This window comes from Myotis myotis, unplaced genomic scaffold, assembly GCF_014108235.1.
Source record: "Myotis myotis isolate mMyoMyo1 unplaced genomic scaffold, mMyoMyo1.p scaffold_m19_p_12, whole genome shotgun sequence".
In the NCBI taxonomy this organism is placed as follows: Eukaryota; Metazoa; Chordata; class Mammalia; order Chiroptera; family Vespertilionidae; genus Myotis; species Myotis myotis.
Window position 1 is genome coordinate 71,059,551 of NW_023416316.1, and position 27,189 is coordinate 71,086,739.

A 27,189-nucleotide genomic window follows, 5' to 3' on the forward strand; every position below is an offset into this window, starting at 1 on the left:
GAGCTGGCATGTTCCTGACACTGTCAGAGGAATAAGACTTTTTACTGGTTTCACAAGATTGATCCCAGGGTTGAAAATGTCCCTAATACTTGTCCTTTATGTTCATTTGCTCCTTCAAGCGCAGCGTTAGTACTGTGTGCTATGTAATTTGGGCACAGAGATAAAAGGCAAGTGCTAGCTGCTGATGGCTGTTTCTGCGGGTGGGTGATGGACAAGTGAGTATGGATGCTCCTGATGCTGCGGGACCAAGGAGGGTGGGGGCAGCGGGCGTCCCCGCTGGCCATATCCTCTGCTGGCTCATTTTCCTGTTGGGACTGTGTTTGTCACAGAGGCCTCCTTATGGAACAGGGCTCACTCTCCTGTTGCTTTCCCTTAGCCACCGCCATTATTCCTTTTCTTCCCTGAGGCCAGAGTAATGTTTAAAAATGTATTGGTCCATGCTTTCCCATCTCATCTATTGCCCACCTGCTTCCTTATAGTCTGACTCCCATTGCCCTCTGCCCCTCACTCTCCAGGCCCTGGCTTCATTCCTGCCTGGAATGTGTTGCACTGGCTGTGGACCTAGAGCCCTGTCTCCCTGACTGGCTATCCTTGAGCTATTCCAGTGTCTGAGATCTAGGTTTCACTGTCACTTCTCCGGCCTTTCATCTATATCAGTCCACCAGGCCAACATCATGCCACCTAACTTTAATTCTCACACCACTTCCACCCCTAATTATTTCAACTTTGGGGGAGCCAGGATCTCACCTGTCACCTTCACTCTTGTACCTGCAGTGGGCAAGTATTTGACTGAATGACTTAATTCATGAAAAGTTGTTGAGTCTGGATAGTGAAATGATTGGATGTAATTTAGGGTTACTCTTGGAGAGGGGGTTTTGGGGTGTTGGAAGGAGGTACACTTGATACCATGTATTAGTTTACTTTAGTTAAGGAAGACATGATGGAGACAGATTGTGGTGTCCTTGTTTTACTCCAGGCACAGGGATGTCCAGTAGATGCTGGTGAGACAGGTGAGAGGCTGAGTTCCAAGGCTGTGGGCATCTTGATTCCTCCCCTCTCAGCTACAGGTGTCCTGTTTTAAAGTGAGATACTTATGTGACTATGAAAAAGAATGTATATGTAAAGTAGATACTTAATGAATGCTTGTTACTGTCAGTGTTATTCTTGTAGGAAGAATGGCTAGAAAAGGTAGTGAATGATTAATGTTGAATGAATAATCAGAAAGTCTGAAGGGAGCAGCTCATAGGACTTATTTAGTATTTCCTGTATCTAGGTGATGTCTGGTCCTCCTGTGGCAGTTGTGGATTAAGCAATCATTATTGTGTACTTGGGACTAGAACACTTATGCAAGAGGAGGAAATTAGGAGAAAGGGGGTAGAGACACTTAACATTTGGCATTGATATGAGTTGATAGATGAGTTTAGATTAGTTTTAAATTTGAGCTTCTTAAAAAATATGTAATGTTCTGTAAAGTGCTTTCATATTTTTATTAAATCATCAAATGACATTTCAGTGTGAGTATTTTATAGATGAAGTTGACACTCCTAAATACACTTTCACTATTTAGTGTTTTTTTGGAGAACAGAGGTATAAGTGATAAAGAATCTGGGTGTTTAGAGTGACATTTGTAGGCAGGTTAATGTAGGCGGTAAGTGTCTGTAAACCCTTCTATAAAGCATTTCCTGAGGCTTCTCACTGCTGCAGAAATCTGAATTGTACTGAGGGATTCACAAAGCTCCAGCACAGAACCACAGAGGGCAGGGCGTGGGGTAGGGTGGAATTAAGGGTGGCTTGTGTATGTTCTGGAGTGTCAGGATGAGATTGGAGAGAGGTTGGGACAATATTCGGAGGAAAGGGCAATATTCAAGTCATGTACACACAATTTGAAGTCAGCAGAAATGGATTCATGTAAAAATCACCTTTGTTGTTTTTCTTCTGATAAGTATAGATAGAAACAAAAGTAATCTGGAGATCTAGTGCTCCTTGGTTTTTCCTGTGCTAATAGGGTCCCACTGTGGAGCTAAGCAGACAATGAGGACTGAGATGGAAATCAAGAGTCTAGAAACAACATGGACTTGGAGCAAATGCTTTCTTGGCATCCTAAGTTAGAACCCAAGACCTATTTTTCCATAAAGATCTACTCTAATAAAAGAAAAAGATGCAAATTGATCGTACCTTCTCATCGCCCACCAGCCAATCAGGAGTGAGCATGCAAATTAACCCAACAAAAATGACAGGTTAATTTGCATACACAGGCGCCAGGGGGCTGGACAGGACGCTTGGGTCATCGCCATGGTGACGACACAGGCTTTACGCACTACTCTAGCCGCCCTGGGCCTCTGGGCAGCGTGGGAAGGCCGAAAGGCGGCTCTGGCTAGAGCAAAGGTGGTGCCGGCAGCCAGGGGAGGGAAGGCCCATTCTTGCATGAATCTTCGTGCATCCAGACTCTAGTATTCATATAAGGTCATAAGTGGCTTTTGCCAACTAGAGTGCATTATATTATCCTATAGGAATATACATTCAGAATTTTGAACAAATAGTATCCTATCTAATAAAGAGGTAATATGCAAATTGACTATTACTCCAACACACAAGATGGCCGCCCCCATATGGTCAAAGATTGCTGCCCCCATGTGGACACAAGATGGCCGGCAGGGGAGGGCAGTTGTGGGCGATCAGGCCAGCAGGGAGGTCAGTTGGGAGGGACCAGGCCTGCAGGGGAGGGCAGTTAGGGGTGACCAGGCTGGCAGGGGAGGACAGTTGGGGGCAATCAGGCCTGCAGGGGAGGGCAGTTGGGGGTGACCAGGCCTGCAGGGGAGGACAGTTAGGGGCGGCCAGGCCGGCAGGGGAGGGCAGTTGGGAGGGACCAGGCCAGCAGGGGAAGGCATTTAGGGGCAGTCGGGCCGGCAGGGGAGCAGTTACGCGTCGATCAGGCTGGCAGGGGAGTGGTTAGGGGGTGATCAGGCTGGCAGGCAGAAGTGGTTAGAGGCAGGCAGGCAGGCAGGCAGGCAAGCGGTTGGGAGCCAGCAGTCCTGGATTCTGAGAGGGATGTCCAACTGCCTATTTAGGCCCAATCCCACCGGTATCGGGCCTAAACAGGCAGTTGGACATCCCTTGAGGGGTCCCCGATTGGAGAGGGCGCAGGCTGGGCTGAGGGGTGCACACACATACACACACACACACACACACACACACACACACACACACACACACACATACACACATACACATACACATACACATACACATACACATAGTGTGTATGAATTTCGTGCACCGGGCCTGTAGTTGGAACATAACTTTCTTATTCATTAGAACCCATTTGTATTAATCACTTGAGAAATTGGAATAGGTGTAGTGTTGTGAAGATATTTTAAAGAGTAATACTACAAGCTTAGAGTGTATCCATTGGGAATAAAAATGGGGAGAGCTGATTATAACCAGAGTTTTCTAAACCTGCCTGGATTTAAGTTCTAACCCAGAACTGCTATATCAAGATCTTTATTTGCCTCAGAATTTTATATTTTCAAAAGAAAAGCTCAGCCCATGTGGATTGCCTTTGGGGCTTGACTGCTTTGTCTTCGTGGTTTCCCTCTGAGGCTGTGGTCCTCTGCAGCACTGAGAAAACCTCGGATCCACCGCAGTCGGGGGAGTTGGACTGTATAGAGGAAACACACATACCCCTGTCACATTGCTATGAGGAGGCCCAATCTGCACAGCGTGTGGTCCTTTCAGGGTGAAAAACAAGAATATGGCCCAACCCATACTTTGTCAGAAATTGTATTGGGAACTGAGATCTAGAGGTTATTATAATTTTGTCCTTTCCATCACAGCTCTTAATGTCCATCTTATCTCGCCAGAGAATCCCCTGTCTAGGTGAAAGGACAAGTAAGATACATCAACATTGACTTGTCAGCAGCATTTGGTTTCCTGGTTGAATCAGTAGTTCTCAAATTCTAGCTATGCTTCAAAGTCATTGGAAGAATTAAAAACATACCCACAGATGCTAGAGGCTACCTTAGGTCTGTGAATATAGACTCGTAGGCACAAGCTCATCCTGGTATATTTGTGAAAACAAGGTCCAGTGGGTCTGAAAAAGCACTCTTGGTGTCCTCCTGGCCTTCCTCAGTGAAAAGTAGGTGAACTCCCGCACACACCTAATCTGGAACCGTGACACTGTCAAATGCTGAAAAGGAAGTGGAGCACAGGAATTCCCATTCACTGATGGTGGGAATGCAGAATGACACAATTGGACAGTTTCTATAAAACTAAACATACTTTTACCATAGGATCCAGTAATTATGTTCCTTGGCATTTATCCAAAGGGGGTTGAAAACATAGGACCACACAAAAACCTGCACACGGATACTTAAAACGGGTTTATTCATAACTGCCCAAACTTGAAAGCAACATAGATATCCTTCAGTATGGATTCATAAACTGTGGTTTATCCAGATAGTGGAATATTATTCAGCACTAAAAGGAAATGAGCTGTCAAGCAATGAAAAGACATTGGGAATCTTAATGCATATCACTAAGTGAAAGAAGCCAAACTGAAAGGCTGCTATATGATTTCAACCATATGACATTCTGGAAAAAGCAAAACTATGGAGACAGTAAAAAGACCAGTGGTGCCCTAACTGGTTTAGCTCAGTGGATAGATAGAGCGTCAGCCTGCGGACTGAAAGGTCCCAGGTTTGATTCTGGTCAAGGGCATGTACCTTGTTTGCGGGCACATCCCCATTAGGAGGTGTGCAGGAAGCAGCTGATTGATGTTTCTCTCTCATTGATGTTTCTAGCTCTGTATCCCTCTCTCTTCCTCTCTGTAAAAAAATCAATAAAATATATATATTTTTTAAAAAGACCAATTATTGCCAGGGGTTAAGTGGAGAGGGAGGAGATGGAGGCAAGAATAGGAGCACAGGATTTTTAGGGCAATGAAGCTGTGTTTTATAATACTATAAAGTAGATACATGTTCATGTAATTTGTCCAAATCCATAGAATGCATCACACCAAGAGTGAACCTTAAACTATGGACTTTAGTTAATAACTAGAGGCCCAGTGCACGAAATTCGTGCGTGGCGGGGGGGGGGGGGGGCGGGGATCCTCTCAGCCCAGCCTGCACCCTCTCCAATCCGGGACCCCTCGGGGGATGTCCGACTGCCGGTTTAGGCCCGATTCTCAGTATCGGCAGTCAGACATCCCTCTCACAATCCGGGACCGTGTACTGCTAACTGCTCACCTGCCTGCCGCCTGATTGCCCCTAACTGCTCCCCCTGCCAGCCTGGTCACCCCTAATCGCCTCTGCCTGCCAGCCTGATCGCCCCTAACTGCCCTCCCTCCCGACCTGGTCACCCCCAACTGCCCTGCCCTGTCGGCCTGGTCATCCCCAACTGTCCCCCTCTGCTGGCCTGGTTGCCCCTAACTGTCCCCTCCCCCCACCCCCCGCCAGCCTGGTCACCCCTTACTGCCCTCCCTGCCAGCCTGGTCACCCCACGCAGCTTGCTGTTCAGTTGTTTGGTTGACCCTCACTAACCCCTCTGCCGGCCTTGTCACCCCATGCAGACTGCTATTCAGTTGTTTGGTCGTCCCTCACTAACCCCCCTGCTGGCCTTGTTGCCCCATGCATCCTGCTGTTCAGTCGTTACTGATACTGTGATGACGTCCTGGACAATTTGCATATTCCTCTATTATTAGTATAGATAATATACTGATATTGGGTAGTCAGTTACAGCAAATGTACTACAGTAATGCAAGGTGTATACTTCCTACTAAGTTTTCTGTAAACTAAAACTGCTAAAAAAATAAAGTCTATTAATTAAAAAAAAAGTAAATGAGCTCCTTTAACATGTTCACTTCACGGCAGGCACTGTGCTGACTGTTGGACAGTATGGTAGGCTAGACAGATGTTATCTTTGCCTTTGTAGACGCATGAGAGGGAGAATGCTACAGGAATGTGAACAGGAAGGTCAGGGAAGACCAACCTTATTAAACTAATGCTTGATTCCATCAGTTTTGTTTCTGATTATAGTTTGGGGTGAGGGTTGGAGCTAGGGCAGGAATTTTGCAAGGTGACAATAGGGAATAAGTATATGCAGAGGAGACAGCATGGGCAAAGGTGTTGAGGTGAGAGGACGGTGTAAAAGAAACAAAAGAATGTGCTTGGAGCACAAGAAGAAGGGAAAGAGTGGTCAGGTGATGCATGTTAGTCTGGGTGCATTGGCCATGCACAGCCTGAAACTTGAGACTTAATCTTAGGACCACGAAATCTCATCAAGGGATTTTTCATGATAAAATCTTAAATTATTTTGAAACTATCATAAACACAATCTATTTCTACAGGAAAGAAAATAAAAATCAGATGAACATTACTAATATCAGAGCCTTCTCCTCATCTCTCCCTGTCACATTTCCCCATCTTCCAGTACCCTGAATTCTGTTTTCTTTATTGTGTTTGGACCCTGAGAAATAATTGGAGCTATGGAAGTAGGCAGGCTTCCCTGGGGAGTTTTCTGTGGAGGCACATTCTGTAGGGAGGTCCTGAGCCAATGCCTCGGACCAGGGAGAAGCGGTGGAGCCAGAAATGCAGAGCAGTGCAGTCAGAAGAGGAGTCCTGGCAAGAATTTGCACGTCTGTTGCTCACCAGACTGTGAGGTGAGGTGAAGAGGAGCTTCTGCGGCACTAATAGCTCCAAAAATAGGTGTTAGCTTTGCAGCTTCCTCTGTGCTGATAGCCATGGAAGAGGGCAGGATAAGTGGGCAAGCCCACCTGTGATCCCTTCCGTGGGCTTGACACAGGAGAGAGGATTGAATAGGCTTAACCTATTATGAAAAAAGCTGAGGGATGGGACAATGCCCCTGGTCCATTGGAGACCAAGGGAGGTTGCTAGATAGCAGGACTGCATGGCAAATAGAGAAAGAGTTGTGCAAAGATAACCATATTGAAATAGGAACTGTTGCCACTGGACAAAGAACAGACTACACAGGGACTGCAAAGAAAGGACCTCTGGGTCTTGTGACTGCCAGTATTCTGGCAGGGGTGCCCCATATCCTGACAGACCCCCAAGGCTGGCCATAGTTTACCAGACTGAATCAGAGGATACCAATTCACAGAATGCCAAACACTGGTGACCCATGGATGTATAAGAACAGAAATGACTGCCATCCTAACTGCAGTGATGGGACACAGCTCTCAGGGCCAGGGCTCAGGAAGGCACCTGTATGAACGGGAGGCAGAGACCAGTGCTAGTCAGTGGGCTCTGATCTGGGCCCTTGCTTTGCTGGAGGGTGTTGCTTTCTGGTAACTGGGAAGGTGGATTCATGTAACCACACAATTTGCATGTCTGTTGTTCACCAGACTGTCCATCAACTGTCACTGAGCATTCTAGGTCCTGTAACAGTCTTCTTGAAAATACAGCTTACTGGCCAACAACATACCCTGCCATAATGGGGGGTGATGATCAGATGTCACCCGTGAACATGAAGACAGTGTGAAGAATTGCACAGCTCCTGCAGGGCTTCCTCTTCAGGAAACTAGGTTACCCAGTTGAGAGCACAGTGGGACCTGTGCAGAATCTAGAGTGACTTGCTTGGAACAGAGGGCAATGGCTTGCACACATGTACCAGAGAGGGGCAGGGTATGGACAAGCTGGGGTAAGAGAGAACATAACTGCCCACACTGCTCCCGCCACTAGAACTGACCCTCAGGAGCTCATTCACCTGCCCCTTGTCCACACAGCCAGGCTCACCATGCAGGGAAGGCACGTGAATGACTCTGCACCGTAACTTCTCCTGTTCCCACAACAGTGTGTCTGATAGTCCAAATCTACGTAACCATATCCTGTGGTCATTACCTAGGATATTTTTAGGTTTTTTGCTATTGCACGTTTAAAAAAGTTTTGTCACCAGGCGTTCAGTATTATACTAATGATACACTTTACTAATAAGTTTCTGAAATTTCTTTTAAAATTTATGTGATACTCAGTTTTATAGCTTTGCTTTTATTAAATTCACCCTTTCCAAGATTTTTACTTAATTTTTTTATTAAGAAACTAGAAGCCCAGTGCTTGAGATTCGTGCACTGGTGTGTGTGTGTGTGGCGGGGGTGATGGGGGGGGCGGGGGGCGGTGTCCCGTGTCCCTCAGCCCAGTCTGCGCTCTCTTGCAGTTGGGAGCCCTCAGAGGGTGTCTGACTGACGGCTTAGGCCCACTCCCCGCAAGCAGGCCTAGCGGGGAGCAGGACTAAGCCGTCAATCATACACAAAGGCACGAGAGGCTCCTGGCACTGCGGCTTCGCTCGCCAGCCAGCCAGCCAGCCAGCCCTTGTGAGCCTAGCATCTGGACTTCTGGCTGAGCTGAGCTCCTGCTGTGGGAGCGCACTGACCACCAGGGGGCAGCTCGTGTTAAGTGTCTGCCCCTCTGGTAATCAGTGCATGTCATAGCAGCCAGTCCTTCTGTTCAGTCGATTTGCATATTACCCTTTTATTATATAGGAAGCTTTGTAACAAAAGATAGGGTCATAGCAGTATTGTACCCACTGGACAGGTTTAACAAATAATATTTGCTTCACATTTCTCTTTCTTTAAAGAAATACATTAGGCTTTTCTAAGTCATGTGTCTTCCCTCAAACAGACTTTTATATTTTCTAACCTCATAATATAGAATAAATAGTAGTGCTTTGATTTTTAAAGAAATGCTGTGTTCTTCATGTCGTCTACACTTGTTTTTTTCAAGATGTGTCCATGTTCATCTTTTTCGATTTTTATCGTTTTAAAGCTAATGCAAATGGCTCTGATGCCAGCCCTCAGGGTCTGACAGGGTAGACTTGCCAGAGGAAAGCAAAGATATTCTTTCTCTTAGATCTGCAAGCAGATCATTTTGGGCTCATCGAATTCTCTCAATCTGTTCCCGTGACCTTTCATTCCGTTTTTAGTGAGTTTATTTTAGTTGATGTGGTATGAAATGATACCCACTGTCTAGTCTTATGGTTTATTGAAAGTTTGGTCATTTTGGAAGATGTGAAAATACAGCTTCCTTTTGGCTGCTGTCTGGTTCGACTGCAAGGTGTGTGTTCCCGCGAGCAGGAATTCCAGTTCAACCCACCAGTGTCTTCCAAATAAAGGCCATTAGGTGTGGTTTTAGGTTTGCTTTTCTAAAATACACAGATAGACAGAAACAGATTTGTCCTGTCTTATCATAGACTTGTGAAACCACGTAAGTGGTTAAGTGAGAATTGTGTCTTTAAGCAGGTAGCTAAAGGGGAGATAAAGGGGAGTGTCTTTTCTACTGCAGGTAGCTAAAGGGGAGTGTCTTTTCTACTTTCTGGATCTTTATTCAGTCAGTGGAAGCACAAGAACCTTTTGCTATTAAACACCTATGATTCGAACTCTGATTCAGTGAGCCCTGGGATTGAATAGATTTGGGTACAATTTGGGATGAATCTGTCACTACCCAGGCTCATGCTATTCAAGATTCAGGCACCAAGTGGACTTAATACGGTACCCTGTGAGGTCCACATGTGCGCTATCCAAACTCGGTCATAAAAAGCCAGGGGTGCTTGTACTAGCTCCAGGCCCCCTCTTGGTGTGGACCATTCCTGTACCCACAGTCAAGCAGCCAGAGCAGCCCTTTTCGTCGATCCACCCTAATTCTCAGAAAGTTCTTGTTTACATTGACCTGGAATGTGCTTCCCTGGGTTGATTTGGTAATTCTTTCAGGTGCCACTCAGAATATGCCTGCTTGCTTTATCATGATCTGAATTTTCTCAGCCCTGTAGTATTGGCTTCTATTGTGAGGGCTTTCTCCTGGACAGTGGCCTAGGGTCTCCCTGTGGGGCCTGGCTGGCACTGTAGCTTTGGGCAGCCATCAGCTACCCAGCTCTGGGCTTCTGAGAGTTGGTGCTCACTGGGAACTTACATGCGTCAGTCCTTTAAAAGCTGAGGATGCCTCCTGTGTCCTCTTGCCCCAAAGTCCCCTCCCTCCTGGCCTCCTCTGCCTTCCTACCTGGCCTTCAGTCTGGCTCGGCCTGTCAGACCGAACTTCGTAGGCCACTCTGGTTTCCTGTCCATTCCCCCTCTGCCCCCAACCCAGCCTGCCTTCAGAAGCTATTCATCTATGAGATGATGGAAAGAATTACATGAAATTCTCCTTCATATTGAGATAGCACAGTGACCCAGGCCCAGGACCCCAAGGATACCAGATGGCCAGAAGGAATGCTGGACCACAAAAGTGCCTTTTCACTCCCTACTCAGAAACATAGGCAGCTGATTTTATCTCCCCTTTAGCTACCTGCTTAAACTACCCATTCGAATGTGCAGTTGACCAAGGTTTGACCGCTGTTTGCCCTTCCTAGGGTGGCAGTAATGAGAACTCTGCCATCCTACCCCCTCAGCGTAGGTGCAAAGTCATTACCAGGCAAAGCAGCTGGAAAAGGAATTCACCTGAACCCTAAAATGAAAAATTCCACAAGCCACCTTTTCAGAACGTCTGCCTTTTCCCGCAGCCCACTTTGCCACCGGCTTATGAGAGAGCCAAGCAGAGCCAGCCATGAAGCCAGTTCTGAGGACCTTCCTCTCCTCTGTGCTGCCTCCCTTGTGCTCGAGCATAAGCTTAATAAACTCTGGACATTTTTCTGCGGCTTGGGGAACCCAAGAACTGTAATGCCAGTAGCAATATAACTTTACGTGTGCCTTAACGTCTATAGAATATTGATGCTGAGTAAATACATTTATTTGACCCTTGAACAATGGGGTTAGGGGTGCCAACCCCCTGTGCTGTTGAAAATCCCCATATAACTTGACTCCTCCAAAACCCAATTGTAGTCATCCCTCGGTATCTACAGAGGATTAATTGTTTCTAGAACCCTCACCCCGATACCAAAATCCCAAGATGCTTAAGTCGCTTGTATTAAATGGCCTAGAACAGTGATGGTGAACCTATGACACGCGTGTCAAAGGTGACACTCGAACTCATTTTTTTGGTTGATTTTTCTTTGTTAAATGGTATTTAAATATATAAAATAAGTATCAAAAATAAACATCTTCATTTTACTATGGTTGCAAATATCAAAAAATTTCTATATGTGACACGGCAGCAGAGTGAAGTTAGGGTTTTTCAAAATGCTGACACGCCGAGCTCAAAAGGTTCGCCATCACTGGCCTAGAACACGTCTGTGGGCTCTCAACTGCAGATTGAAAGCACTGTTTTCCTTTGAGGTTGGTTGGATGTGATACCCCGGAGGATACAGAGGACTGACTGTATTTATTGAAAAAAATCCCCATATAAGTGGACCCATGCAGTTCAGGCTCGTGCTGTTCAGCGATCAACTGTAAATCCATTTCAGCATGGTTAATGTAGTTGGAAAATTCTGCCTTGTTGTTTGCAAGCATGGAAAACTAGAGTTAGTTGGTAGAAAATATATTGATTTATTTAATCCTTGAATCTGAATTTTCAAAGCTTTATTTTTTTAGTAGCACTTGAAAATCACATATCAGCGCCCATCTGCAAATAGAATTTTTTAAAAATATTACTTTGTTACCGTTTGTTTTATTTAATGTAGCATCTCTGTAGTAATATGTGCAGTAATACGTCCAGTAGCAGATGAATATTTGTTAGGTTGAGGCAGGGCTAACTAGCTCTCAGTAGAGCTTTTGTTCAGGGTTAATACCCTTCTTTTAAAAAAATCTCTTTTGAGTTAGAGAAAAACTGGACAGCTTCATACAGGCAGAGTAAGTAATTGGAGGCAGTGGTATGGAATGATATGTCTTCTCGTCCTGAGTGCACAGCTAACCAAGCACAGCTGAAGGGTTGCAGTGGGTGCTGTTGATTCTCAAAGAGGTCTTTAATATTTAAGAGATAATTTTTGGATTATGAAAATATTTTTCATGTTAAACATTTTTCTCCTGTCTTCTGTCTTCAGTCCATGTACTTTTCTAACAAAGCCTGCCTCTCTAGTGTTTGTGAAAGGAGGAGAACGAGAAACTGGTGGTGTTAACCCTCCACCCATGAGTCAGTGCCAGTTCTGAGAAAGATGCCCTTGTCACATAGAAGACAGTCTGTGGCTCCACTGAGCTGCACGAGGGCTTTGAGAATGAGAACTGCTTACACCAGGAGACGTGAAGTTCCCACAGACAGGCCCTGGCTTATTGGGCATTTCTGCAGCTTTGAGAGCCATTAATTCACTAGTTGGACTAGGTTATGATAGAATAGTAAATAGCTTTGTGGATTCTCAAAGGTTTATTTGAGGTCAGTATGATTTTAGACAATGTTCTTTCCTTGGAAATTGTTGCTTTTAAGTTTTAATATAGTTTGGGGTTTTTGGTTTTAAGGAAAGTTTGCTTTTCAGAAAGTTTATAGTATATAATGGCCAAAAATAGAGTGAAACAAAAATGTTCATCTTCATTGGAATGCTGATGGCTGCGTTCAGCATTTCATTTGTATGCTCAGGAATTTAAGTATGGTAGGTCAGCTACAAGAGATTGCAAACTAGGCTTTTTACAGTGATTCAAATTACATTATTAGAGCTTGAATGGATTTAATGATATTCTTACCTGAGAAGGAACTTTAACAGTTACAGTGTCTTCCACTTGGAGGTTTGAATGTTTATAGACTTAATGTTGGATCAGGAATGTCTGTGGTATGTGTGTGTTTGTGATGCCAGTGTGTATGTGGTAAACATGTATGCGTGTGTGTGTACATGTGCCGTCAGCCCCATATGTAGACATGGCAACATAATCGTCCCCAGCTATTGTCCCACAGTTGTCTTGTTTGGCGGGAAGTGAAAGGTGGGTTGAGCTCTTACTTCCTGTGAGCCAGGTCACAGGACTAGGACATCTATGAGCTTGAGTGCGAATCACTTTGAGATAGGATCTTCCAAGGGATTGCGGCTTCCGAGGCTCATGAGTTCTCGTGGGTGGGAAGAAGTGACAAAGTGGTTTTGACAAGGCCATGCTCCTTGTCACTGAATGTCTTGGTGCAGATCACTCTGCTGACTTTGCTTGTGTGGCTGACTGCACCCACCTGGCCACTTCTCCTCAGACCTGTAGGGAGACATTGAGGGTTATGGACGTGGAAGTATCAGGGCTGCTGGTCAGGTTGACTGATCTGTTGTTACATCTTAAAGCTGACACAGGACCCAGTCCTGATGTTGTGTGTGCAACTGCTTCTCCATGTGGCTTCTGTTTTGTGTGTCACTGTGACGCATGAGGATAATGAACAAATGCCAGCATACACCAGAACAGGTTTATAAAATCATGTTCTTCGAGAACACAGCATCCGACATTACTGATTCTGTAATGCATGTTAAAATGTGTCACCTGATCATGGTTTTGCTAACAATGAAAAATAAAGTACAGGCAGCAATGACCACATTTCACTTTTTGTATTTAAAAGCTTGCTAATAGCTAAGAACCTCGTTTGAGTTTAAACAGAGAAGTTCTGTTGGTCCACAGATGGAGGGGGAAGTGTTCTGCCCGTTTTGTTCGTTAGAGCTACAGTATCAGGGATCGGGGTTTGCCAGCAGTGAACAGAGACAGGTGAATGAGAATGCCTGGCCAGTTAACGATGGGTTAACTAGGCAATCAAGGAAACAAAAGCAAAAACACTATCAAAAGTTAACTGAAGATTCTTGAAAGTTAAAAATCTAGTCTCAGTATATAAAATTGATCGTCATAAGATATTTTTTACTGTTAAACATGATTTCCTAGAGGTTTCTGAGAAGTGGGACCAGTGGTGTGTTGGCATCTGAGACATACAAGACAGATGGGACACATGCTGGCCACCACAATGTCCTGGGGAGATGTCTTCTGCTCACAGTTGTTTTATTGTTTTCTCTATGTGTTGATGAAACAGCCAGACCAAATCCGTTTGGAATGCCTGGGATAGTGCCACCGTATGTCCCCCCCCAGATGCTCAACATTCCACAGACCTCTCTGCAAGCCAAGCCCATGGTAAGGCCTTTCCTTTCCTTCTGCAGCTGGTTTGCCTGCCTTGGGGACAGCTGGCCTTGCTAGCTGCATATGCATCAAATCTTAATGAACATTGAAATAACATCTTATGCTACTGAATTGATATGTGAAACAGGTGTCAGTGTTTGTTGAGTTAAAAATGGAGCCAGGTCCCGTAGGCAGCTTGTGGGTGTGTGACCTGTGCCCTCTGCCCTCTGTTTCAGGCTCCACAGGGGCCCAACCCAGGTGCTCCGGGTCAGGGTCCACACCATTACAGCCTCGCTGAGCCGGCCCTCCCTTTAGAAACAAGCGGAAAGAATCTGACTGAGCAGAACAACTACAGTAACATTCCTCATGAAGGAAAACATACTCCACTGTATGAAAGATCTTCCCCGATCAACCCAGCTCCGAGCGGCAGCCCCAATCATGTGGACTCAGCGTACTTTCCTGGTTCTTCTACGTCGTCATCTTCAGACAATGATGAAGGCAGTGGAGGAGCTGCAAAGTGAGTGGTGGGTTTCTTATGTAGCTCATCCCTGGGGAAGCCACAGCCCATGGCACCGAGTGTTGTGCTCAGAGAGGCAGTTTGCTGCAGGTAGGTGAGGGTCTCTGTGCCGGGATTGGAGCTCCTCAGACATGGAGGAGAGAGGTGGTTAGACATTTTCACAGGGATTCCCGCTGAACGTCTGCTGCCAGCCTTGGCTTAGCCCGTTGTTCCTCTGCTGGGGTGGAATTTTAGGAAAATTGGTCTATGTGACCACCAGACGTGGTGAAGTTGTCTGCTGATCCTTCCTCTATGGTTTTCCTTGCTGTTCTTGCCCTACCCCCATCCCAGGAAGCATTTTAAGTTAGACGCCTGTGGCTTTCAGTCTCAGCTCCTGGACCAGTGGGAACTTTGAATTTCTTTTGCTGAGTTTAACAACTCATAGGACTCTTCTTGAAATAACACTATTCACCCAACCAAAACCCTAGAAAGCTGCCAGACCCAGGCTGGAGTTCTCCCAGAGAGGAGTATTTTAAACGTGTGCCCCTAAGTAAATGAATTTTCAAGTACATAATTTGTTATAATCTGATTGAGGAAGTCTTAAATGGACAGTCTTCCTCCCCTCCTTTTTCACCTTATGTGTCTAAGAATCCTGGTTCAAATAGAAGAAAGAAGAAAGGAAAAGAAAAAGGGTCTTTTCTTATAGCCTTATCCCCTTTTCCTGGGTTGGAACTCTAGTTAACAGGTAGATGCCATGGGCTAGTTAGTATTACATTGATTTCTGCTGTAAGAAATGTGCAAGTTTCCATTCTTCCTGCAAGTTACTGATGCTGTAGATGTTTCCTCTCTTGTCCTCTTTTTCTCCATCTGTAAAATGGCAGTAATGTCTGCTGACCTCAAGCGGCAGTAACCAAAGGGTTTGCTGTCATCCAGAGATTGTGCGGTGTCTGAAGCAGAGCAGAGAAGCATACAATGCTTAAACTCTTACTGCATGTGCAATCCTAAAATGAAGTGAAAAGTCATAACATTCAAACTTTTGAGGTAACCTTTTGGAAAGGAAATATATTTAAGATCTACTGAGTGAGAATTTCTGGGCAGGGGCTCAGAAATCAGTGTGTGTAAATGAGCACCCAGTGTCTCTATAGCTCATGGAAGTCTAAAAATGGCTGATAGATGTCTTGAACCCCTTCCACTCTGGAATTCTATGAGTTTTGTTTTAAAAGTTGACTCATGTCAGCAAAGTCAAGGCATCTGTATAGTACATGGTCGTGTTAATAAGAAACATTCTTTCCAGACTGAAACACAGGTAGACGTGAGGCAGATGTGCTTTGTGGGGTGGCGAATGTGGGAGCCAGCAGAGGCCTGGCATGGGGAGGTGTGGTGGCAGCCTTGTATTTTCAGGTCAGGATTCTGAGATTATGCAAGCTGCAGCTTAATTTGGCACACTGCCCAGTTAGACGTGAGTTGAACTTGGAGTGAGTAAAGTTTCTCCTCCCTTCTTAGGTACAGATTCAGTTCCACCCTGTACCCAAAGGTCCTGGCCAGCATCGCATTCCCTGAAACTGTCCTCGATTTCAGTCACCTCTCCCACTTTGAGCTGTAACTCACTTGTCCACACCCCAACTTGGTGTTTTCACTGCCTTTTGTGGAGAAGCTTCTGGAAAGTGGACTCAGTGTAGGGTCAGCAGGAACATCTGCTGTCCTTGTGATGTAAAGTGTGGTGGAGTACATTAGCAGCTAGCAAGGGCAAGAGTGGATCAAGTGTGGCTTAGCAATGTCTTAATTTCCTTGAATCTACTTCCCCATTTATTTTAACAACGAGAGACAGAAGAGTTAAAATTAAGAGGACATGGGGTACGTGTGCCTGAGGCTTCAGGATTATGTGCCAGGCATCGTAGGACCCGGGATGAGCCCTGGTCATAGGTGTCCTTGCTTGTGGCAGAATGCTAAAGGAAGGTCAGTGTTCTTGATTTCAGGGTGAAGATTCTAGCCCAGTGATGGCGAACCTATGACATGCGTGTCAGAGGTGACACGCAAACTCATTTTTTTGGTTGATTTTTCTTTGTTAAATTGCATTTAAATATATAAAATAAATATCAAAAATATACATCTTTGTTTTACTATGGTTGCAGATATCAAAAAATTTCTATATGTGACACGGCACCAGAGTGAAGTTAGGGTTTTTCCAAATGCTGACACGCTGAGCTCAAAAGGTTCGCCATCACTGTTCTAGCCCGTTGAATGTGTCGTGTGTGTGCACTTGAGGCCATGCATAGGATAGAGGGTTGCTTTCCTAGCTCAAAATCCGGTGAGAGCATAAAGTCAGGACATATGGTTGGTTACCTTTGGTTTGGATATGAATGAAGACCCCTGAATCTACAATTTTCAGATGGTCTTGAGGGAAAGAAATCATCCATTCAGCCAAGCAGCACTTGAGCACTGTGTCTACCAGTGAGCATGGTGGCAGGCAGTACAGACAAGGTGTGGTGCAGGCAGTCTGCAAAGAAGTGAACAGCCCAAGTGATGAGTGTATGAAGAACACCCCGGACAAGAGGGACTGGAGTTGGGAGCACGTCCCCGAGAGGTGAGATTTGAGCTGTGGCAGTGGGGACAGAGCTGGACAGATGTAGGGTGGAAGGAGAGGTGGCTTGACCAGCAGGAGGTCTATCAAGGTGGAGGCTGGATGGTGAAGAGTCTGACCTCTATGCTCGGTGTGACGTGAACTATCTACAATGCTTGCTTAGAATGGCCCTGTGGCAGGAGAGATCCCATGATTCTCTGGAAATGAGTTTGCTCTGATCTGGTGTCGTTATCCTTGGGATGGACAAGTATTTGGGAGCCTAGGCCATTTAGCTGGAAATCACTCCAGGACCCGACTTCAGCACCTCTTGTAACAGCTTCTGCAGGTTGACTGTAAATGTTTGTAGTTGCTATACTTACGAATTTGACTTGTGCAATAGCAGAGGTGCGAGTCTGCCACCACCCAGCTGGGTGTGTCCCTCTCTGTCACTTCATCATCCCTCATCACTTTTTTTAAAAAAATTCTTACCCAAGGATATTTTTTCTGATTAATTTTTAGGGGGGGCAGGGGTAGAGAAAGAGAGAGAACATCAATGTGAGAGAGACACATTGATTGCTTGCCTTCCACATGAACCCTGACAGGGGCTGGGAGTCGAACCTGTGACCCTTGGACTGCAGGCCTCCACTCTAAACCAGTGATGGTGAACCTTTTGAGCTCGGCGTGTCAGCATTTGGAAAAACCCTAACTTAATCTGGTGCCGTGTTACATATAGAAATTTTTTGATATTTGCAACCATAGTAAAACAAAGACTTATATTTTTGATACTTATTTCATATATTTAAATGCCATTTAACAAAGAAAAATCAACCAAAAAAATGAGTTTGCGTGTCACCTCTGACACACGTGTCATAGGTTCGCCATCACTGCTCTAAACCCTGAGCTAAAGTAGCCAGGGCCCCTTATCACTTTTCCCTGTTCGATTCCCTCTGGCATTTATACTCCCTTCACTGTATTTTCCACAGGTGGGTCCATAAAATACTAGTAAGTGATACTGTTTCTCTAACAGACATCAATGATTTTTTTAAAGCATGGTGCTGATGGGTCATAGGACTATCTATAATAATAAAAGCATAATATGCTAATTAGACCTTCCGGATGAAGCCGAGGCTGCGAGGGCTGAGGCAAGCCACCGTGGCTATGAGGGCCGAGCCCCTTACATGAATTTTGTGCATTGGACCTCTAGTTATAGAATAAAAGAGAATTGTTACCCTCACCACCAGAAAAAAAGCTTCCTACAAATTAAAAAGACGAGTGTTTTGAATGGCAAAGGATATAAACATGCAGGTCAGAGGAAACACAGATGGTCAATAAAATATGAATGGATGATCTTGCTCACTAGGAAAATCAAAGGAATGCAACTTCAAACATGATACTTTTTTTAACCTATGACATTTGCAAACATTTATTAAAAGAAATAAGGTCAGTGAGGGAAATGGGTAGAGTTTGTGTGACATGAGGTCTTGGCTCTCTTGGCAGGTCCTCGGCATTTGTGATGTCTGAGAGCCGAGGGCACTCCCCAGAAGGTTTGCACTGTCTGAGCTCAGAGATGGGTCTGAGGGTGCATCGCAACCACGTTGGCCAAGGCAGAAACATGCCCCAACTCTAAAGCATGTTCTTATGTGAAAGGAAGTGCATGCTGAGGTGTCCTGTGGACTCGCTGGGTGTGAAAGTGCCTCCTGGCTTGTCTTTGGGTTCAGACAGTGGCCCTTTCACTATGGGTGTGTATGTATATACACATGTATATGTATGTGCTGGGTGGACCCTGTATCTCCTACGCCCCCCCCCCCTTTTTTTTTAAATACCTAACTCAGGATTTTAGCCTCTTCAGATGTCTTTTCCATCACCCTGCTGGAATGGGCATCGCGGGTTCTTACTGTCTTGAAGTGGGCTTGTGTCCCTGGGCAGTTTATAGGTCTGTGCTGGACTGAGAGGTGCCTTGTATACTGGGGCGCAAACTGGGTACCCTCACCAGGGCTGAGATGAGCTGCATTGGTGCCATTGGAACTATCCTGAGTGTCCATTCTCATGTGCAAAATTGCAGCCTCCTGCTGTTGCAGGGGCTCTGTGTCTGTCCGAGGGCTAGGCGAGTGCCTGGGCAGTTATCCCAGACCCATGGCTGTTATATTGAAGCAAATAAGAAAGAAATGCTGCTTTCTAACTAAATAATATTTTTCTCCTGTTCTTTTTTCTAGAGTATAATCAACATATATTTCTTACTCTGTTCTTGTCAGTGTTTTTTGTTTTTCTTCTCTTCCTGGCCTTTGTCAAGTCTTTGTAATCCTGTTTTGGTTAAGAGTTACAATTGAATCCTTGTGGGGATGTTTATTTTATTGGCTTTTAGATTCATTGGCTTTTAGAATTTGAATCTGATCTGAGGTTGCCAATTTGAAGATTTTAGTTCTTTGTTTGATTTTTTTTTTGTAATTAACATCTCAATACAAAGTGATAGAATTGAAACATTAAAAAATAGAATATAAGAAATCACCCATGTTTCCACATATAGAGATATAACTTTTCAAAAGATAGGTGAATATTCAAATATCTTATTTTTACTGAATAACTAACATGGTTTTTACAGTCATGGAATATTTTCTTAGAAACAGCAGCTTACCTTTTTCCTCTTCTTCCTTTTTCGTACTCCACTCTGTAAGCGTGCTTTCTGATCTGTGTATAAATGTAACTGCATATGCACACTGAATATCACTTCAGTGTTTTTGCCCGTCATTGCTGACATTTCTAAATGGATATTTTAAAAGTCCTGTTAGGAGAGAAGATAAAGTTTTCTCCATTTTGTTGGTTTAGTTTGTATGGAGTTCCTTCCTTGTACAGTGACATACTGGTGCACGTTGGTTTCGAGGTATTGTTTCAAGGTGGCATCTGTGGTAAAAACTGCTGGCCCCGCAAAACTCCTTTGGGGCCGTGTTTAGGCTGTGGACTGTCACTGTCAGTGCCCGGAGGACTGCTGACCAGCGTGGAGACCCACTGCTGCCAGGGCCCAATTCTTCTAACGTCCCTCGTCTGGTCTTGTCGAGTCCCATTGCCACTTGCTATGTGACCTGGGCCCAGCGTGGATGGGAGATCACTGGGTTGTTCGTGAGTTAAATCAGCTGATGAGTAACTGCACTAAGTGATAGCTGTGTTATGCCTTTGGGGTATGGGGTGTACAGGACAATTCAACAGAGAGTTCATGGTGGCTTCCTTCTTGGGCCACCCACCTGGACCCAGGTCTCAGCAGGCTGCCCAGGGCATGGTCAATGAAACTTTGTGTCTATGTGAGCAGTTTCTGGTCTGATTGTGAGGTGTGAGTAGTTGTGTAGAATGAATTGCATGTAGAAATATTCTGAAATCTCTAATTCATTTGTTCTTCAAGCCAAGGCATTTGTTGTATTCAAAATTTTGTTTTCTTATGTTATGAAGTAATATAGTTTTCCTATTGAAATATTCTGAACTTTAAAAAATTGGCTAGTGTCCAGATGCTTTTCAGGCAGATTTTATATATTATAGAATGATTATTAGAAGGTCACATGAGCATTTTGATTATGACATTTTATTTTTAGCTTGTGATAATCTATATAGAACAAAACTAAGCTTTATAACAAGCCATGCCCCCTGCCACACCCCTTCCCCCCTCCTCACACTGTTCTGTGTGCTTGCTGATTGACCCTGGGGCCAGTCATTAGGGCTGTCACATTGGGGGCTGCAGTTTTAATGAACATTCCTTTGTTGTGCTTTACCTATCTACTAGAGGCTCGATGCATGAAATTCATGCAAGAGTAGGCCTTCACAGCCCCGGCTGCCTCGGCCCTTGCAGCCCCGGCTTTGTTCGGAAGGTCATTCGGATGCTTGTTCTGCTGTTTTATATCTATTATCCTATCTAATAAAAGAGAAACATGGTAATTAGCGTACGACCGCTACCCTTCCCATTTGCTAATCAGGGCGATATGCAAATTAACTGCCAGCCAAGATGGCGGCCGGCAGCCAGGCAGCTGGAAGCGAACATGAGGCTTGCTTGCTTCAGTGATGGAGGACTCCAACGTTCTTCGCCTGCCGCTGCCAGCCTCTGAGCTGCACTCTAAGCAACTATGTTACAAATATAGAAGCTAAACAAAACCCCAGAAACCTGCGTTAGTCGCCAGACTTTAGCCAGCAGGATCACAACATTGTTTCAAATACAGAAGGTAAACAAAGGCGAGAAACCTGCTTTCAGCAGCGGAGGCCTAAGAGCTGGAGCCAAGCCTCAGAGCTAAAGCTGGCCCAGAATAAAAAAAAAAAGAAAAAAAGGAGTGCTTGGGAGCTTCCGTCACCCGCCAGCCTGAAAACAGCCCTCAGCCCCTCACCCAGACTGGCCAGGCACTCCAGTGGGGACCCCCACCCTGAAAGGTGTGTGACCAGCTACAAACAGCCATCATCCCCTCACCCAGGCTGGCCAGGCACCCCAGTGGGGACCCGCACCCTGATCCAGGACACCCTTCAGGGCAAACCAGCCGGCCCCCACCCGTGCACCAGGCCTCTATCCTATATAGTAAAAGGGTAATATGCCTCCCAGCACCGGGATCAGCGGAGCCGTGAGGCCTCCTAGCACCGGGATCAGCGTGACAGGTGGCAGCGCCCAAACCCCCTGATCGCCCTGCGGCTCTGTGTGTGACAGGGGGCGGGGCCACAACCTCCCTATCGGCCCTGCTCTGTTCGTGACAGGGGAAGGCGCCCCAACCCCCTGATCAGCCCTGCTCTGTGCCTGATAGGGGGAGCTCCCCAACCCCATGATCGCCCTGCGGCTCTGTGTGTGACAGGGTGCGGCGCCCCAACCCCCTGATTGGCCCTGCTCTGTGTGTGACAGGGGACGGTGCCCCAACCCCCTGATCGGCCCTGCTCTGTGTGTGATGGGGTAGAGCCATAACCACCCCATCGGCCCTGCCCTGAGTGTGACAGTGGCGGCGCCCCAACCCCCTGATCGGCCCTGCTCTGTGGTTGATAGAGGGTGGCGCCCCAACCCCCTGATCCGCCCTGCTCTGTGTGTGACAGGGGGCGGTGCCCCAACTCCCCTATCGGCCCTACTCTGTGAGTGACGAGGGGAGCTCCTCAGCCCCCTGATCGGCCCTGCTATGTGCGTGACAGGGTATGGAGCCCCAACCCCCCTGATGGGCCCTGCTCTGCGCGTGACAGGGGGCAGCGCCCCAACCCCCTGATTGGCCCTGCTCTGTGTGTGACAGGGGGCAGCGCCCCAACCCCCTGATTGGCCCTGCTCTGTGAGTGACAGGGGGCAGCACCCCAACCCCCTGATTGGCCCTGCTCTGTGCGTGACAGGGGGTGGCTCCGCAACCTCCCCATCGACCCTGCCTTGAATGTGACGGGGCAGTGCCCCAACCCCCCAATCGGCCCTACCCTGAGCATGACTGAGGGTGGCATCGCAACCTCCCGATCCGCCCTGCTCTGTGCATGACAGGGGGCGGCGCCCCAACTCCCCAATCGGCCCTGCTCTGAGCCCGACCACGGGCTGCACCTAGGGATTGGGCCTGCCCTCTGCCACCCAGGAGCAGGCCTAAGCCAGCAGGTCATTATCTTCCGAGGGGTCCCAGACTGCGAGAGGGCACAGGCCAGGCTGAGGGCCCCCCTCCCCCGAGTGCACAAATTTTTGTGCACCAGGCCTCTAGTTATAGACATAAAACCCTAATATGCAAATCGACCAAATGGCAGAAGGAGCAGTGGAAGGACTGTTCACTATGACACGCACTGACCACTAGAGGGCAGACACTCAAAGCAGGAGCTGCCCCCAGCCCGCAGGCTCCAACTGGTGGCGGCTGAGGGTGGGGCCGGCGAACAGGCAGTGCCAGGCCAGCCGAGGCTGTGTGCGTGGGGTCCCCAATTGCCCAGCTGGTCGCCCCGCAGATTGGCCCTGATCGCCAGCCAGGCCTAGGGTCCCTACCTGTGCACAAATTTCGTGCACCAGGCCTCTAGTGTCACATAAAAGTGATGCCTTCTTTGCCATGTATCTTTAATAGTTGGGTACCTGCTCGATGATGGCTACTAGGTCCTATTCTCACAATTTATAATTAGTTATTAAAACAGACAATAATTACAGATCATGAGGAAGTGATACATGCCATGAAGGAAACAGCAGTGAGAATGGTGGGGTGAGGGGATGGTTGGGAAAGGCTGCATTAGGATAGTATTGCAGCCAAGACCTTCAGGATGAGGCGTCACATATAAACACCAGTCTACCATGGAGAAGGAGGGGCGGCGATCCAACAGGGTATGGAAGATACTTGTAATCCTTATACCTGACCAAGAGCTTGCATCTGGAACATGTACTGACTTCCTATAAGTCCGTAAGAAGTATCATGTAGAAAATGTTCAGATGATTTGACAAGGCATGCCACAAAAGATGTCACCCGTGGAGAGGTGCTTATCTTCATCGTTATCAGAGAGTGCACGCCAGACCTGCCGAGGTTCACTCTCTTACCTTTCAGAGGCTAACAGAGTGACTGAGTGTACCAAGTATGTCAAGGAGGGGGCCTGGGGTCTCCTGCAGGGTGGGTTCTCCTGTGACAGGATGTGTATCTATGGAAGATAGGAGGATTAGTGGGTCTTAAAACCTCTCCATCTGTCACATGGGTCAGTAAGAAAGGCAAGCCAGTGAAATGCTCTGCTAGCATGCCTGTGTCCAGCACTGATTTTAGAAGGTACTCTTAGCCCAGAGCTTTGCAGGGGAGGGCGAGTGAAGGGGCGTTGTCCCCATGGGGGCATTGTCTTATCTGCCAAAGGCTGTAGCTCTGGCTGCTCCAGGAGGATGCTTCTCACAAACCTCTTACATCTCATAAACTTCTCTTACATTGTGCCCTGTAGTGACCAAATGAGCAAAGAGTTTGTGAAATAATACCATTCATACCACATTCACTGCATTCTGTTCTGTTCCACTTTAGTGTTTAAAAAATGCTGCTTAAACCCACTAGATTGTTTTCCTAGTGGGTCACAACCCACAGTTTAAAAAAAAATGCTGTTTGAAATATCTCCTCATGCTGGCATTTCAGATACTCCATAATCTTCCCCATCTCTTGTCCTCACCCTATTTTTTACTACTTTGCCAAGTAAAGTTATTCCCCAAATAAATTTCAGTTAACTCCCTGTTCTCTGAGCTCACAAACCTGTTTCCTCTCTGGGGCCTGGGAGGTACCGTCTACTTCTGACTTGGCCTTGTGTGTCACCCAAGTCTTAGCTCCCTCCCACGAGCCTTCCCATGAGGAGGCTGGCCTCCCTGGGTGTTGCCACTTGGCACAGAATACCTTACATTTATTTATAAGTTATGAGTAACGTGATTCAGATAACACTTAACATTCTACTGCCTGACAATTGTCAATTAAATGTGGGTTTTTTTTATCTTGTTTCTCCAAGATAAAAGGGAATGTTGCATTTGTGTCTTTTGTATCTCGTGGCGCCAGCACATCCTAGACCATCTTGAAGCTGAGTGGTCGACATGGGCTAGGCACTTGCTTTCTCTTCCACAGTGAGTGGTTATCACCTACCTGTTGGAAATAGGCAGAAGGTGCTCCTGTGTAGGGTTCTCCTTAGAGATGGATTGTTGGGGGTGGCGAGATTAGTACAGCACAAGGGTTATTCTTGAGTCTGTCACACAGGCCCTTCTTATCATCGTGAGTATGTGTGGGAAGTAGTTGACACTAACAGTAATCATGTGCATTTTATGTTCAGCCATGTCAGTGGGAACAAAATTGGCTGGGAGAAGACAGGAAGCCACTCGGAGCCTCCAGCGCGGGAAGACCCAGGAGACCAAACAAAGGTAGTAGGTTCACGCCTCTCATTCTCTCGAGTCCTGGCTCTTTCAGCATGTGGTATTAGGAATTGTTTGAAAGTAAAACACTCTTTCTCTTTTTAAGTATATTGTGAGTAATACAGACATTGGCAGGGGGAAGGGCAATCACAGTCATATGGGGCAGGGGAAGGAGGCTGGTAGAAATCTGACCCTGTCTGCTGGCTGCCTAGTCTGGCCAAGCACTAGAGCTGTCCAGAGCCCGTCTCTTATAGCCGCGGTCACCAACCTTTCGGACCTCATGGACCACCGGTTGGCGAAGGCAATCTTATAGGGTCTTTGTGGGGATTAGGTGAGAAAGCATTGTGATGTCTATAGTAAAAATGAAAATAAACTACATTTCTCCTCTCCCCTTTTCCTGCTTCTAGCTATTAATGGTGATATATAGAAGTATCTTTTTAACTGCAAAGCCACATCTGTTCCTATAGGCAATCACTTAGATGACAAGGTCTCTGGCTGGAAAAGGCTTATTTACATACAAGGTGACAAAATATCAGAAATCCACTTAAAACTCAGAAATACTGTCACCGTGGAATGATTGTCCTATAAATAAGCTTCATGGATGCTTCTTGTTTACAAGCACCTTCCAGTGTGTCTGCATCCTGTGAAGCGGGGCCTGTGGGAAACACTCGGAGGTTTCCAGGCATTGCTCTTCTTACGACTAAGCGTGGCGCTTTGTGTTTTAAGGGGTAAAATTCAGCACTTAATTACATACCATTGTAAAGAATGCATTATTTTTTTTTCATAACAGAAAAATATGTATCTAGGGTGACATAGAATCAAACAATAAGCAGATTATTTCCAACATTTATTGTGAGAAAGAAAAAAATAATTTATTGTACAAATAATAATTGCTCTTGATAAATAATTCAGACTTTGCCAAAGTTTATAAAGAAAACTAAGAGCCCCCTCTGCCTTCCCTTCCCTTGGTCCCACTGCCTTGGGATGCTCTACTCTCATTCCTATTTATTTATACACATTCATTATTTTGGCAGGTGATTTTTACAGTCTGGGGAGTTTTCAACTAATAATATACCAGGCACAGATTTCTGTGTCAGTATATATAGATAGACTCACCCATTTTAGTGAAATTAGCTTGTTTTTTGCTTTAATTTTTCATAAACACCTTCCTGTGTGTAATTAATTTGGGGCTTTATAATGATCAAACCATTTGGGCTTTTGATTATTCTTTAGATACCAGCTGTGGTGGTGAAGAACACAGCTGAGTCAGGCCTAGATTTGAGTCCTAGTTCCACAAGTTACTGGTCACATAGCCATGGATAAATGACATGCTCTCTCTGAGCATTAGTTTCCTCATCTGTAGAGAGGACCGACCATGCCTACTTGGTGTTAGGCAGAGTCTGCAAGGAAAGTGTAAACGGAAATTCGCCACATGGGTTAGCAAGCCCAGAAAGCTACTGTCTCCCCACAGGGCACTCAAGGGAAAAGCTATGGTGCCCCCCGCCACCCCCAAACACAGGCAGGTGGGCATCCACTCACCTCTCCCTCTGTCCACACAGGGGTGGGTCAGTGCTCCCTCGTCTTCCGGTGGTGAAGGTGTTAATTGTGTCTCTAGACAGGACTCTGTGTCACAGGTGGACAGACAGCATGGCATGACCCTGTTTTCCTCTTTCACCCATTGCTCTGTAGGTAGAAGGTTCGTCCACTGCCTCTTCAGGCAGCCAGCTTGCTGAAGGAAAGGGAAGCCAGATTGGCACTGTCCAGCCAATTCCATGCCTCCTCTCCATGCCCACCAGGAACCACATGGACATCACCACCCCGCCTCTGCCCCCTGTTGCACCCGAGGTGCTGAGAGTAGCCGAGCACCGTCACAAGAAGGGGCTGATGTACCCGTACATCTTCCACGTCCTGACAAAGGTATGTGCAGTGGTCACTCCTGGGGTATGGCTGCTTGCTTAGGAACTGTTTTTCTATCTTACAAATTTTTTGAAACAGAATTCATTTTCCCCTTTCTAAACTTTTGAGTAAAAATAACAAAAATGTATACTTATAAATACAATAAAAAAACTTAGGAAAAGTCTCATTTTCTCCTTCAATGTAGTATAAAATATTTCTTAAACTTCTAATTAATGACACATCACATTATTTTCTGACTTGTAATTTTATTCTCTATTTCTAATTTCAAAATTTCTTACACTGCATTTGTGCCATAATGTCAGGTTTAATTCCATTGTCGAATATGGTTATCAGCCCCAGAAATGCCCCCTTGTGTGGGTGGCTGAGAAGACTTTGTGTATTTTGACTTGTTCTTCCATCTCATTGAGTATGATTTTTAAAGCACTTCTAGCAAAAAATGGAATACAGGGGTTGTAACATAATCGTAGTAAGAAAATGCAATT

General features: G+C 46.0%; 1 protein-coding gene across 9 annotated transcripts in view; it reads left to right on the forward strand.

Annotated features, from left to right (window-relative positions):
- The window catches only part of FAM120A (family with sequence similarity 120A), a 113,496-nt gene that overhangs the window by 41,106 nt on the left and 45,201 nt on the right, over positions 1-27,189 (forward strand). For 7 of the 9 annotated variants that reach the window (XR_004971348.1, XM_036331373.1, XM_036331370.1 and 4 more), the window contains 4 exons: positions 13,839-13,945; positions 14,167-14,447; positions 24,712-24,799; positions 26,480-26,707. Coding sequence is in view for 8 of the 9 variants with exons in the window: in XM_036331373.1 (XP_036187266.1) it covers positions 13,839-13,945; positions 14,167-14,447; positions 24,712-24,799; positions 26,480-26,707 (704 nt within the window). In the remaining variant the exon portion in view is untranslated. The remainder of the gene's footprint in view (positions 1-13,838; positions 13,946-14,166; positions 14,448-24,711; positions 24,800-26,479; positions 26,708-27,189) is intronic. The other 2 variants (XM_036331366.1, XM_036331369.1) reach the window with 1 other exon arrangement.